At 44.2% G+C, this 14,926-nt stretch overlaps 1 protein-coding gene across 3 annotated transcripts; it reads left to right on the plus strand.

Moving 5' to 3' along the window:
- The first annotated feature begins 752 nt into the window (after positions 1-752).
- Positions 753-13,788, plus strand: CISD1 (CDGSH iron sulfur domain 1). 3 transcript variants are annotated; one of them, XM_064716462.1, is made up of 4 exons: positions 753-893; positions 6,439-6,644; positions 10,953-11,070; positions 12,946-13,788. In XM_064716462.1, exons 1-3 carry the CDS (start codon positions 863-865, stop codon positions 11,040-11,042), a joined length of 327 nt encoding a protein of 108 aa, XP_064572532.1. In that variant the 5' UTR covers positions 753-862; the 3' UTR covers positions 11,043-11,070; positions 12,946-13,788. The 3 variants fall into 3 exon arrangements, with proteins under 3 accessions (XP_064572532.1, XP_064572533.1, XP_064572531.1); XM_064716463.1 differs by having other exon boundaries at positions 12,949-13,788; XM_064716461.1 differs by lacking the exon at positions 12,946-13,788 and having other exon boundaries at positions 10,953-12,896.
- The last annotated feature ends 1,138 nt before the right edge of the window (positions 13,789-14,926 follow it).

Below are 14,926 nucleotides of genomic sequence, written 5' to 3' on the forward strand. Positions count from 1 at the left end.
ACTGGGGCACACACACACAGGGTTTTCTGTGTCAAGGTTTGGAGGAGACAGCCCCTTTTATCCTGAAGTCCTGGCTCCACCTCTTCCTTTCCCCATGGGCTGAGATACTAGGAAGGTACAGCTTTCCCGAACAGCCTAGCACATATTCCCCCCTCGTAAATGTAATTTTCCCCCAAAGTTCAGAAACTCAGGCTTGTGCCTACCCATTTGTTTCAGAGTCAGTCTGTCGGGTTCTGTAACAGACCTGTGGCTTGAAGTTGGTAGAGACATTAAGATGCGTTTCAGATACATTAACACCCATCCCCTCACCCATGGAAGCGTTTTGTAAAGACATAAGCACACATCTTTCCTATCAGGTCCAACCATAAGTGAGCTCCCAGAGTAACGAGTCCTTAATCAGGTATAGAACTTGGATAATACTTTTTATTGTATAGTAATTCTTATATCAATACTCAAGTTTGTGAGGTTCGAGGCGGCTGTCACTCGGTGGATATCACTTTTCAGCTTCATTTTTCCACAACTACACAGGAGAGGGCTCATACAGCCATCTGCCCTGAGCAGATCAGTTCTGCAGAGCTGTTGGGCACTGACAGCACCACAAACAGAAGCAAGAAGAGCCAGTGTCTGCACAGCAGCGCCCAACACCCATTTTACAGCTGCAGAGGCCTCCCTGAGAGCCCTGTGCCTGGCGTCAGGCCGGTGACAGCGCTGATCCGCTCCTCCCTCCTCCAGCGCCGTCCCGCACATCCCGTCACCTCCACCGGAGCCCCGGCCCCCCGCGCTGCCGGGCGGCCTTTAAGGGGCGGCCCCGCGGCCATCTTGGGCAGAGGCGCGTGCGCGGTGCGGAGCGGCAGCCGGAGCGATGGGGCCGGGACAGAACTGCACCGTGCGGGGTATGGCTGGCCGGGAGCCGGAGGTGTGAGCTGAGCGGAGGGGCGGGGCAGGGCCGGGGGCCCGGGACGGCGGCCGGGCAGGACGGGACGGGGGGCGCCGCTCGGGGGGCGGCTGCTCCTGGCGCCCCGTGCCCCGTCGGACCCCCGGGACAAGATGGCGGGCTGCCCGCCGCCGGGCCCGCGGCGTGCGGTGCGTCTGGAAGCGGCCGTGGGATCCGCTCGTCAGTAAAGCCCTGCTGCGGTCAGCGAGGGGAGAACGCGCTGTGCGGTCCCGCTTCCCCCAGTCCCACCCCGCCGCCGTGTGAGGGCCCGGAGCCGCCGAGCTCCGCGCCGGGCCCTTGAGGCTGCTCCGGCCCTCGCAGCGGGCTCGGCCGCCCGCCGGGTTTTATCTGTAGTGAGGACGGCCCGTTTCAGACATCGCTGTTTATTTCTGTCGTTCCACCTGTTTGAGTGAAAATGTCCTGAAAACGTGTAAATGTCAGGGGTTGTGTCTGGCTCTCAATGCCCGCTACTGAGCAGTAGAGGTAACGGTGACATTTGCGCTGTGTAATGATTGACCTGAACCGCGCCTGAGGTAGCGCTGTGTGTTTTAAATGCTGTTGCACAACCAGACAGGATGAAATAGTTGGGCCGGGTGGAGAACAGAATAGACTAGAAAGATTAATCACCTAATTTTCTCTAAAAAATGAGCTTTAGGTGCATGACTGGTTTCCACTTGCGAAGCTGCTCATGGTTTATGTCCTTGATTTAGCGGGCAGATGGTTTGGTTTTTTTTTTTGTTGAGGGGTGAGGGAGGATGGAAGCTGCTGATACCGAGGATAGTGGCAAAGACATTGGTCTAAAATGGGTTATAGTGGTAGAAGGCTTATTAAAGTAATCAAATCACTGAGGATCACTTGGTAATAGCTTGCATCCAGGTTGTGTTCCCAGCGGCAGCTTGCTGTCATTTATAATCTTGCAAGAATTAGAACAGTTCCTAGACACTGGGAATTAAGCAGAAAATCTTTGTGGAGATGGGAGAAGAATATACTCCTAAACAAACTGCAAATATCCTCATTATTTAACAGAAGAGCAGCTGATGGCACTAGTCTGGAGGGTGCTTTGTTTGGGAGGAGACAGCATTAGGTTTTTGTGATTTCTGAAGAGATTCAACTTGACCAGTGCCTTGTGACTGGCAGGTTACAGTTCTTCCTCCAGCTGGCATGTGTCTCAGGCTGATGAGTATTGAAAATCATTTATTCTCTACGGAAAACTAGACCCCAGAAGCATACCGTATTTTTGTGAGATTTAATTAGTGCTGGCAGTTAGGGGAGTTAATTGCCTCTGTGCATGTGTGCCCTTTGCAGGGCAGTGAGTAGCACAGCTCGTGCTTTTGGTCTGAGAGGTGTGCTTGTTGGCAGGTGTGACCCCACACCAACCACAGACCTGATCATGGTGCCGTGCCTTTTACTGCTTGTTGCTGAAATCCAGCAGTCTTTTCCCCTCAGGTGTCCTTTACCATACATTTTCAGTTAAATTAAACATGCCAGTCATAATCTCATTTTTTGTGGATGCTGTGGAGTGGTAGAAGTGATTTTGTTGGCTTTGACTGCTTGACTTTTACTGTTAGGCTGTTTGTGTGTCCAGTTATTTTGGATGACTCTTCAGTAAGTGAGTATCATGTGTTTCTCCATCATTGGCTTTTACTGTGGGCAGTGGCACTACTGGATTATCATGCACAACTCTTGCACAATAATAGTCTCCTCATTGGCAGCAAAATGAGGACAGAAGTGCTTGAAAGTTACAAGCACTTCTGAGACATAAAATACAGTTTTTCACGTCAGGTGTTACTACTCTGTGACTTCTGAATAACATAACTATTTTCTAAACAGCAGAGGTAACTTGGACTAACTTTGTCAGGGTGTAGCCCTCCCCCATGTTGTTGGTAGCTGCTAGAAAGTAAATTGATCTGGATTCTTAAGAAGAATTTCTGTGGAGGCAAGACCACTTCACTTTCTTAGTCCTCTTCTCAGAGCAGTTGGTAAATGTGCTTTCCTGTGGATAAAGCATCTCAGAGCTCTCTAGTGCAGATCTGGAAACATCCAGAGCAATGTTCTAGATGCTTAGAGAAAGAAGAGAGGAGAAACTTTGATCTAAATCTCTTTCATCAGGATATGTCCAAAGAATACAGAAGAGAATAAATCCCTGTCAGTGTCTTATTGCCATTCTCATCTCTGATTTTTTTGTTTACTTTTGTGCATTGCCTGCTCTCCTGGGGCTCCATTCTTTGAATTTATTTCCTTCTTTCTATCTCTCTTGCTGTCTCTTCTCTCCTTTGTTTTTTATTTGTTCTGGAGTTGTAGCTGAAATTTTTTCCATTGTTCAGTGCTTAAACACAAAACCAATTTTTTCTGCCATGTTACACAGACCTGTTTTGTCTTGTCTTGTAACACTGTGGTTTGGTATTATACCAGAATTGGGAGTCCTTTAATAATAACTCAAAAGTTGTTCCTACTGCTTTTTATTTTAAGAAGAAATAAAAACCCCTTGACACTCCACATCAGTGTCACTCTGTTAACAGATGCCTCATGCATGACCTTAGGAGTTTGGCAGCAAACTGTTGAATTGGCCCCAGAGGTCTTTTGAAACAGTTCAGAGTATTTAAAAATAAAAGTGTTCTTCTTCCATTTTATGGTTAACTTAGTTAGAAAGATTAAATAGGTGTTCCAGCTTTTCCAGATCTGTGTGTGAAACAAGACAAAACTTTCTGCCTCTGAAACCCTGTAGGCTGATTTACCAGAGAGTCTATTGAATCAATTAAAATATTTCTTCTAAATTTTCATGATATTTATCAGGGCAATCCTGGAATTTCAAGAATAAGCCTCCTTTAAATGTTTTGATTTAACGCATCATTGGTTGATATAATTTTCTGTCCCAAAAGGGGAAAAGTGAAGAAGAAAGGTAATACAGTTGTAAGAAAAAGAGAAAGGTAATATTGTAAGAGAAAATACCTGAAGCTGTTGATATGTATCCATATAGGTTATTGATAATGAAGAAGCTTGTATGAGCTGTTGATATTAATACAACTTGCCTGTGTGTGTGAAGGATGACTCTGGCCCTTGGGAGAAGAGGCAGAGGATCACTGCAAGATGAGATGACAATTTAGTTTGTGATGTCTGCCTGCTGGGCTGGAGCTGATGTGCACAGTTATGGGGATGGCCCCAGGGCTGTCAGAGGGATCTGGGTTGGCTGCAGATGTGCACAACAGCTCTTCTGAATGTGCTGAATTTTAGTACAGACATCTCTTGCTTGTAGTGAGTCACAGGAATATTACCCTTTTTTTTTTTCCTTTTATTTGCTAAGTTGTTTTGGACTTTTGGATAGGCACAAGTAAAGATCAGCTTCCTTAAGGTGCAGTACCTTAAAGGGTGCTTCAGTTAGAGGAGCCACCTGTGGTCTTCATTAAAGTCACTCTCTCCCCTTGGATTTCACAAGGTATATGGTCCCCCTGCACCCCTGTCACTTATTGAAAGTGTAGGTGCAGTTTGGACCATGGGCAGTGCCCTGGTAGCTCCTTGGGCAGTCCTTGCAATTGCTGCTGCCCCAAAGGCCACACAGTGAGCAGCCCCAAATCTGCTTTTGCTGCTCTTGGTATTTCATTGGGGTCAGAACTGTCAGAGCCAGCGGGTCCCTGGGCTTGCTGAGCTCCTCCCAGCCACACCCCAGGGCAGGGGTGCTGCAGTGCTTGTTACTGGGAGAGCTGCTGTCTTGGATTTAAACTGTTCTTTTGATTCATTTAGGCTGTTGTGCTAAATTAAAGCAGATTTTCATAGAATCATTTGTAAATTTTAATTTCCTCACTTCTTTTCATCCTTTATTCCCCATTACTCTGGGGAATAAAGGATGAAAACTCACTGAATATAAATGGATATAAAACACAGCATTCACAGCCTGGTCTCTGAGGCTTTTATTGTTTTAAGGAGTTGGGGAGCAGGGAGACATGCCTGCCCTAAATTCTTCCATGTTAAAGATGATTTTCTGTGTCTTAATATCACCTTACTGTTACAGGAAGGGCTTGTCACTCATTAGCAGGGGAGGTCTCAGTGGATGTTGGTCTCTTCTGTGTCATTTACTAAGAAAATGGACTCTGAAGGATCTCTGCATCTTTTACTCCTTTAGTGAGACTCTAGGAGAGTGCCTGCATTCCCAGGGCTGCAGACACTGCACAGACCTGTCTGATCCCACATATCTGCAGCCACACACCTCTGGATCAGTTTGGTGCCTTCACTGTTTTAGCTGAGGAAAGGGCTTGATGGAGATTTTAGGAAAATTTGTGGGATAGGGACAGAAAACCTTGATAGTTTTAGTCCAAGCTGTCAGTGGAAATACAGCAAATCACATCATGGAAAGGAGCAAGAACTAATAAAGGTTTTTGTTTCTTCCTAGACATGGACATATTGATGTCTCTTGCTCCACAGATGCCACCTAACTTGGCATCTTACAAATCCAATGAAAACACAGAAGGGCAGGAGACAGTTCTAATTTTATGAAGCTCTGTAAATGTGCAAAAAGTGAAATTGCTGTTTATTTGTCTGTAAACAGAAGTTGCAGTACATGTAGGAGTGCTGGATAGAAAGCAAAGAGAGAGCAGCCACTTGTTACTTTGAGAGGAAACAACGGACCTGGTGCTGCAACCCCAACCTTTGAGCCAAAGTCCAGCTTATTTTCATGAAGCAGAGAGAAAACAGTAGAGCCACAAAAAAGTAGGAAAACCTCTTGCAGGAATGGACATTGTGCAAAGACAGACTGCAAAAATTTTCCCCATAAAGGGAGGAAAAGTGAGGATGAGTTGTGGTAAGAGGACTTTTTAAATGAAAGTTGTCTTGCAGAGATTCAGGATTTAATCTCGTTAAAATAAACATGCACTGTTATTCTTAAATAGAATCTTTTTGGATCCTTGTTCTTTCTTCTATACTGTGGCAGGGATTTAATCTAAGATGGCTTTTGTTACAGGTGGTAGTATATTTAATAATTTCCCCATTGCCAAACAACTGGTGTTAGTTTTTTTAGTTACAAGATGGATTTTATTAACAGCTACTCAGTGCCCATGCCTTTTTGGGGTTGAAACCTACTTTTGGGTTGTTAGCACTGACTATTCTTCTTTGGTGACTTTCTTGCAACTGAAACAAACACAGGTTTTTTGCTGCTACACTTAGTTTAATATGCTGAACTTTGAAATAATGTACTACTGATGGTAATATCAGGGTTTGCTAAGTAGAAAAGTTAAAATCAAACCATGAAAACTCTGCCAGGTTAATTCTCACCCTTGTGTAGAAAGGATTGGGGTGAAGTAGAACTCTGATCAATAGAAAAGAGCATTTTGACTAGGTGATTGTCAAAGGAGAATACTCTTTTAAGGTAGAGAGTTACTACTACAGAATAAAAAGATCTGTTGGAAAGTAAAGAGGTGTTGCTGCAAGCATGAAAACATTTACTGCTGAGTAGTTTTAATAGAATGTTGTGGTCAAAACCTGACAGTCTCTTGTTTTTTCTTCTTTTATTCCAGCTGAATGGGTTGCTGCAGCCTCCATAGCTGCTGGAGCAGCTGCTCTTGGATATCTAGCTTACAAAGCAATTCTTTGTAAAGACAAAGCCTCCAAAGCAATGGTGAACCCCAATATCCAGAAGGATAACCCCAAGGTAGTCCATGCCTTTGATATGGAAGATCTGGGAGACAAGGCTGTGTACTGTCGTTGTTGGAGGTCCAAGAAGGTAAGGGAAGAGGGAATGGGTCCAGTGTTGTTCATGTTCATTGTTCATAAATTATTAAATCTTTCAGCAAAACTATTTTAAAACTGTTTTATTTAGAGCAAGCTAAGCTCTTTTCACCTCATGGTTCTGCACGGACATGTAGCAATATTCTCATCTATAGAATGATGCACATTTGTTCTGATGCTCAGAGTAAGGCCTGCAGATCAGTGCTAACAGTGGACAAAATGTTCCTGTAGCTCTGAAGGAGATATCCTGAAAAGAGAGCAGCTGTCTGGAGCATGGCCATGAGTGACAGATCCATTTTGTGTACTACCTGTGCTGATACTGAGAATTATCCAAAACCATTGGCCTGTTGGCAGTAGGAGCTCAGGAACCACAGTCTGTGAGCATCTTAAACATCTCTTTTTGGAGAAAGTTGAAGTCAGAAAGTCCTTGCTAGTAGTACATGGTGTGTGCCAGTGCAATCACAATGGCATGCTTTAAGCTTCTATTTTTGAGCAATTTTGAGCTTCTGTTTTTGAGCAATTAAAAGTCTGGCCGAAATATTGGTCCAGCTTGCTTGCATTTGAAGTTGGGTTGCTTCAATTGCCTTAACCCAGTGATAACCTTTCCTCTCAATAACAGTACCTCAGATTTAAATCTGATCTTAGGCATGTGTGACACCTGAGATGTATATACTTTATAGATAAAGGTACTTCTGGGATCTGTGATGACAGAAAGCAGATTGCAGGGTTAATCCTGTCCATTTACCACTGGTGCACATTTCAAAGGTTTTTTAGGAGGTGCCAGTGTGTGGAGTCTGAAATAACACAGACCTTCAGAGCCAGACAGCTGCCTTGAAATTTACCTCTCTCCTCCAAGGAGGTGAATATTCAGCTTCTCAAGTCTTAGACATTGTTCTCATCAGGCCAAACTCAGCAGTTTCCAGGTGCTGTAACTTTGGGTTCTTGCTCTTTCAGGTCTGACTTCATCACCTTGCAGGTAACTCAGGAGCTTACACATTTGTACTGAATTGGGTTTTACAGTGTGACAGTGCTAAGGAATAAACAGCATTTTGATTTGGTGCTGAAAGTCTTGTGGAGGTGGCCTTGTCTTCTTTATTCTGTGTGGAGTCTGAACTGAAAAAGCCCTGCTTGAGCCCTGGGGTTTGTGCTTTCTGCTTGTTGTTCAGTCTTCTAAACAGAAATGGAAGATAATGTCTGATTCTGCTGGCTGCACTGCAGCTCCTGCCAATTGTTTGCTGTTATTTGATGTTACCCTTCTTTTGGTGTGAAATAAGAACCTTCAGAAGTATGTTTTGGCATATGTTTAAGGGATATTGTCAGTTTAGGAACATAATTACCCTACTGAGTTAGAAACAAAGTAGATGAGGCTGTAATGAGTGCCTTCTTAGAATTCTGATCTGAAAGGTCTTGTAAAGGCATTTAGGGGGTCAGTGGAAATTTTGGAAGGTATTTGTTTCCTTTTACTGCTGTTTAATGATAAGTATTTTAGTCAGCATGTTCCACCTCAAAGCCTGTAGTTTCTAGTTTGGTTGCCTTCCTCTTGTCTTCATGGGCTGACCTTGCAGCTTGGGTTGCACAACCTTCAATAGGGTTTGTGTGCTTCTCCTATTTGTTATTGTGAAACACTAATAAAGTACATCATTCTTACATGATTCTCATAGTTGGACGTTGTCAGCTAGCCTTACCTGGCTTTTACAGTTCTCAAACTGTTTAAATTTTTAATTAGATGGTGTCAGAATGTGGAATGTGTGTGCTTTCAATGCAGGAAATTACAGTTACTTCAAATGCATTAGGGATATGCCAGGTTTTTGTGAAATAGGTGCATCTAAAGGCTGGAAGAAATGTCCTTTTGTGTCACTCTGTGCACTTCTCCTGAGATCAGGCTCACCTGAGGCATGGGGCTGCTGGTAGCAGCAGTAGCATTAGGAACCCCAGGATGTTTCTGTTGCACTGCTGGTGTGATGCACTTACAGCTGACCCCACATGGTGCTCCTCCTCTGTATGGGATAACAAAGTTGGACTACACCAGAGTATTTTAGAGTAACTCTTGAAAAAAGAGCATTTCTTTTTGTTTGGGTTTTTTTTTTTCCTGAAAAAGTGTACTCAAAAGGCTTTTGTGCTGGCCAAAGTCTTTGTGTAATGTATGTGTTTTATAAAACCAAACATGGTATATTGAAATAATTTGTCTTGGCATGTAATTATCTGTTAATAATAAATGGGTGGTTCTTTAAATAACCCTTTTCTATTCAGTGTTGTGCTCTGCAGGCACTTCATACTTGTCCAGTTTAGTGAAAAACCCAGTGCTCAAACTAACCAACACAGAGACAAGAGTTTTGTCTTTTAAACTGTAATTCAAGTTAGAACACTTGTTTTCTTACTTGTCTTCATTTTTAGGTGTGAGCTGGGCGAGTGGGAAATGTGATTTGCTGTCTTTTTCCAATGACATGCAGCTCCTGTGTCTTCCAGAGAAGCATTAGCCCCCAGGTTGTGGGCTGAGGAATACTGCTGCAGGCTGTCAGCAGAAATAGTGACAGAGAATCCAAACATGTTCAGTGTCAGGGGAAATCAGCTGAGCTGTCCAGATCAGTGTACAGTTCCCTTGGGGTTGGAGCTGTGACCACCATTGCTGTTAGGCTGCTTTATTTTTAATCAGGGATGAACACTTTGTGTCAGGCCCAATATCCTTCTCTGCAGGGGCTGGTCTTTGAGGTGACCAAGTGAGAGCTCTGGGAGAGGGATGTTTGCTTTGGTGTTTGTTCCTGAGAAGCTCAAGTCCAGTGTAGCAGCCCCTGGGAGCCAGTGTTCAGTGTTCTGAGCCAGTGTTCAGTGTTCTGAGAGAGCTGAGCAGCAGAATGAATGCAGAGCAGTCCCTGTTGGCAGCTGTTAAAGATCTCTCCATGCTGTCTGAACCCAGCAATCCCACCATTTTTGTTGCTTGAAAACTTGAAGTGATGATGTTGTAGCTGGACTTTGGGCTGCCTCCTTGGAGCCTGTGAGAGGTTAGTGTCTGATGGAAGCTGTGTCATTGCATCTGTGAAGATCAGTGGGTTGTGGTGTTAAATGGGAAAGCAACTGGCCCAGGAACATCTGCTGAAAGCTGCTCAATGTCCCAGTAACATACATTCCTGTTTGCTGAGATTTTGTCAAGTGTCTGTCTCTGCTTTTTCATTGAGTCACAAATGACTGATGGAATGAGAAGATTTCTCCATGAATCAGCTTAGATGAGCATTCTCTGAATTCAAAGTTTCTTTATTCAGAAACATTACATGCCATTTTTAGCTTAGGTTTTGACATTTCATTACTGTGAAAAGCCAGAAGAAACCCCTACACCTCATCTCTCTCCTTCCCTCCCAATACTATCCTACAGACAAGGTGGTGTTATTTTTAAAGCTCTGTATATTGTTTCATTCTGTTGTTTTTTAGCAGTACTTTGAAATCTTTTATCCTAATGAAGCATGGGTGGTGGGGTGTTAATGTTTTCCAAAGGCTGTGACTGGAGCAGGAACACTGAGCTCAGTGGAACATTGAGTACTGACTGTGGTGGTGCTGCAGGAGAAGGGAACTGGTGCAGAGGCAACAGCTGAGTAATGCCCAGCTTGCAGCCCTATTACTTCTAAGCAAATAAAATTGTACCTGAATGCAAAATACCAGGGTGTGATTTCTGTGATCATCTCCAGTTTGCTGTGCAGAGGGGCTGCAGCCCTGAAAATGCATCCTGGAGAAGTGATGGCATCCAGCCTCACTCTTGCTGCCTCACAGAGTCTTTCAGCTCTTCCATGTGCTAAGAGCTTCCCAGGAGCTTCTTCTTATCCCTTCTCTGGGAGCTGGGCAGTTAGAGCTGGCTAAAGGAGTCCCTGTAATTCTTGCTCTGACCAGCCTCTTCTAGGGTGGGGTTTGTTTGGGGTTTTTTAATGGAACAAATCTTTCTTCAAATGACTTGGAACTGATGTGGCTCTTAAGGACAGCACTGAGGAAGCGTGGGGCAAGGGTGAGAGTGAGATACTCCAGGTAGGTCCCAGCTGAAGGACTGCTCAGGCTGTGGTGTCTCCTGCTCACCTGAGGCAGGAACACCAAAGAGTGGAGTTTGTGGCTGCTGTTTCAGAGCAAGCCTCCTGTGTGCTGTGCACTACCAAGGATAAAGCAGCGTTCAGCCAAACCTCAGCGAGACCGGAGATGCTGGCATAAAAGTTGTGGTCTGTGGTTTCAGTGGATTTAATGAGAAGATGCCTCATAAACTTTCAGCCTAGGTTCTCAGTTCTGACCCTGGATGTACTTCAGGTGTGTTTATTCTTTCTTTTTTCAGTTCCCACTGTGTGATGGCTCTCACACAAAGCACAACGAGGAAACTGGCGACAACGTTGGGCCTCTGATCATCAAGAGGAAGGAGGCGTAGAGTGGACACTAGAAGCTCCAGAATCAATGTCTGACAAATCCTCTGTTCTCTTGTAATTGGGGGGGAAAAATCCACAAATTCTTTGTCATATCACTGAAGACTTCCCATTTAGTATATACATCAGGCTTCAGCATGTATATTTTCTCTGGTACTTGTTGTCTTTCAATCACTACAATGCATAATTTACTAAGTAGTTATGGTTTAAATTTTTTGTCCTGTAAAATGTGTGTACCCTCTCACTAGTGTGAAACTAAAATGAGGCACAGAATGTACTTCATCAGGAAATAGGTATTAAATTATTTTCAGCTACATGTGTATCGAAAGGTAGATAATAAAATCCTGGAGAGGTTCAGAGGTAGATAGATATCCATGTAAAAGGCAGTGGCAGGGAAGAAATCACAGTGCCATCATAATCTCTGATTGTGCTGCATTTTCTGCAGGTGTCACATTTGTCTATTACACTACAGTGCTCTATGGCTTCTGTAAAAGAACAAATTCAAATTGCTAGATATGAACAGACAACAGAAAAGGCTGAAAGATGGGGCTAGAGGGCAACTTTACCTTTGATTTACAGCAGCATTGAAACTTGATACTACTTCTATTTGGTATCAAGAAAACACTATCCCAACTGCAGACCTGTATTTAGAGTAGGATTAGGGAAATAGTCTCTAGAGATTTCTTAACAGATAAATAAATGACACAAAGTGCTCCAGGAGTGATGGGCAGTGGGGGTGGCAGGGTTGCTGTTGCTGTTAGAGAAAGCCTTAGTTTCACTTGCATTCTTTCAGTGAAGCCAACTTCCCCAGACCACAGGATGCTTCTGTGGGGTGGCTCTGCTGATTAATTCCAGAAGCTAAAATAACAACTAAAACCCCCACCTGTCATCACCTCTGCTTCACCATTGCACTGGCTGGTTCTGGAAAGCTTTTCCCACTGACAAGGGAGGAGGCATACCTTTCTTAATATGTGGCCTTAGGCTCTATGTGTCTTAACTCCTGCCTCCCTGGGCTGCTAATGTGGTTCAGCTGATTTTACCAAAAAACCCTGGCATGGACAAAGAAAGGCTTTGAAAACAGATAGAAACAAGAAGGGAGGGAAGGATGAGACAGAGGAGAGGTCTTACCCTCCTTACCCATGGCACTTGTCTTGTTTGGCATGGTTGCATTAGTGGCTGTCCCGTTGGTTTCCTTAAATAGCTTTGATTTGTTAACATGCATGTAAGTACAAAGCAAAACCCAAAGAGTGGGGCAGCAGGGGGCAGTTTTGTGCTGCCCAGTCCATGAGTGGAACTGTGGCCTGCATAAGATGGAGCTCTGAATGTCCTCGGACAGAAACTACCTCAGGGCTACATCAAAGGCCTTGTTAGGAAGCTGACATTTTAGCCTGGACCCTTAAGGATTCTTCAGATGATCAGGGCAGGAGAGTTCTGTTTGCTTTATTTTTTTAGGGGTGGTTGGTACAATTTGTTAAAACTGAAGATGTTTTGCATAGTTTCTGTGTGAGGCTTTCAGAGGCTGAGGTCTTGGCCAACTGCTCTGGATTTGGGCAGAAGGCCCAGAATGTAAAGAAGGAGGCTCAGGTAGAGAAAGGTGGAGTGTCAGAGTCAGGGCACTACTGTCCAAGAGACCTCTTGACCTGAAAGAAGTTGCAGTCAAATATGTTAGTTTGTCTGTTCTGTCTGAGTGTAAAGACTTGATATTTTTTACTTTGCTGAGTGCTAATACATATGGAAAGTTGTTTTAACCTTAAATTATCAAATACATTTTATCCAAAGCAAAGTAACTTCTGTATTATTAGAATATGACAGTGGATATTTCTGTATTTTTGTCAAATACACATTTGAGCTCATCTTAATCTCAAGGTTGTAAAGTCTGTGTTCTCATGGCTATGCTCTTTCTTTCAGTAGAGCTGTACAGTGCTGCTGTAGTCATGAACCTGTGTGTGGAGTGGATTTTCCTTCTGAGACTCCTTTTCCTGTCAACATCAAAGCCTGGCTGCTCCTGAGGAATAGAAATTCAGTGTTAATGGTCTGAGAAATGAAGTCCTGAGGTTTCAGATAAGTCTCCTGAGTCATTAAACTATTTTGTGGAGTTTGCCAATAAAAGATTTCCGGGAGTTTGGGCGTCAGGGAAATGGGCCCTGTGGGAAGTTTTATTCCTGAGAAGCACAGTCTCTGTTGATTTACATCCTGGTGACTTTTGTTTTGGACAAGTGTTGCATTTCCAAGTGTTAGTTTGAGTGTTCAGATCTTAATTAGAGGCACATACAATTCCTGTACTGTACCTTATTTATGCAAGCTGTTCAAATGTGATGATGAGAAGAGTCTTGGATTTGAGGAAACAAACTTAACCAAGCAGTCTCGATGAGCATCACAGAGAACACTTCATTTTTTCTCTTAGTGCCATAATAGGTACTAAGGTACCATAATAGGCACTACATTCTAATGGCCAGAGTGCTTGACTGTTCCAGTGTTTTCCTCAGTCTTGTTCTTTAGGGCTTTCTTCAAATAACCTCTAGAGTATGAAGTGCATTGGTTACATTTCTACCAGTTTTAACCATAAATTTGACCACATGATTCAAGTGTGCAATTTTGACCTCAGATTGACATTCGTAATAGAAAGCCTTCAAAAATTAAAGCAGAGAAAAATCCCTGCCACAGAGTAAAACTATTTCTGCTTCTCGTTATTTTCAGCTTGCAAGTGTTTGTTGGGAAGGTCAGGCAATTAAAGTACTGATTCTTGAGTAATTGAGTGTGACTCATTGCAATAGTGTGAATGTCAGGTATTTGAGTGCTTCCACAGTCAGGATCCTTGAAGGAGAGGCTGACAGTTAGAGGTATTTCCTGCAGGTTTCACTGGAGCACTCAGTCTGCAGCCTCAGGGGGCAGTGCAGCCAGCAGCCAGCACTGCAGCTGTGCTCTCCACTGGATGCAAACAGAGGCCACGTGTTGTGGTTTGACCCTGGCCAAATGCCAGGCATCCACAAAAGCCATTCACTCATCCTCTCTTGCTCTCAGCTGGGCAGAGGAGAGGGAAAAAAATTAATGAAGGGCTCATGTGTTGAGATGAGGACTGGGAGAAAACACTCCAACGGCAAAACAGGTTGAAGTTTAAAGGTATAAAGTAAATTTATGATTAACAGAGTCAGAGGAGGATAATGAAAAGTAAAATAAGCCTTTAAAACATTTTTTTTTTTTCCCCCAGCCCCTCCCTCCTTCCTACTGACAGTAGAGGGAGATAGGGCATGGGGGTTTTGGTCAGTTTGTCACTGGACATCATGTACTGCTTGCTCAGGGAGAGGAGCATTTCCTCTGCTCTGCTGTGGGGTCCCTCCCATGGGAGACAGTTCTCTGTGAATTTCTCTAGTGTGGTTCTAATCTCATGAGCAGCATGGCTCCATCCCACAGGCAAACAGTCATCCCAGAACTGCTGTGATTGAGTCACTTGTCCATGGGCTGCAGTCCTCTAAGAACAGGCTGCTCTAGGTGGGAAGCAAGGACGCTCTCTCTCCATTCAGGTCTCGCACTAGATCACAGCTTTCTCTGGCATCCACCTGTTCCAGTGTGAGCACTTCTCCCACAGGCTGGGAGTGAATCTCTGCATCCCCCATGGGCTTCATGGGCTGCAGGGGTGCAGCTGCTTCACCACAGTCCTGGCCTGCAGAGCAACCTGGACTCTGCTTAGAGACCTCCTCTCCCTTTTTCCACTGACCTTGGTGCCACCATGTTATCTCCCTCACATGTCCTCACTTCCTCCTCCTCCCTGACTAGAAGAAAAACTTTTGCCTGTACTATTGCCAACAAATTCCACCAATTCAAACATTCTTGCAGGATCCCACAGCACTGAGAAGTTGATGTTCCATGGTGATGTCTGGGTTCCATGCTG

This window comes from Zonotrichia leucophrys, chromosome 6 (assembly GCF_028769735.1).
Source record: "Zonotrichia leucophrys gambelii isolate GWCS_2022_RI chromosome 6, RI_Zleu_2.0, whole genome shotgun sequence".
NCBI lineage: Eukaryota > Metazoa > Chordata > Aves > Passeriformes > Passerellidae > Zonotrichia > Zonotrichia leucophrys.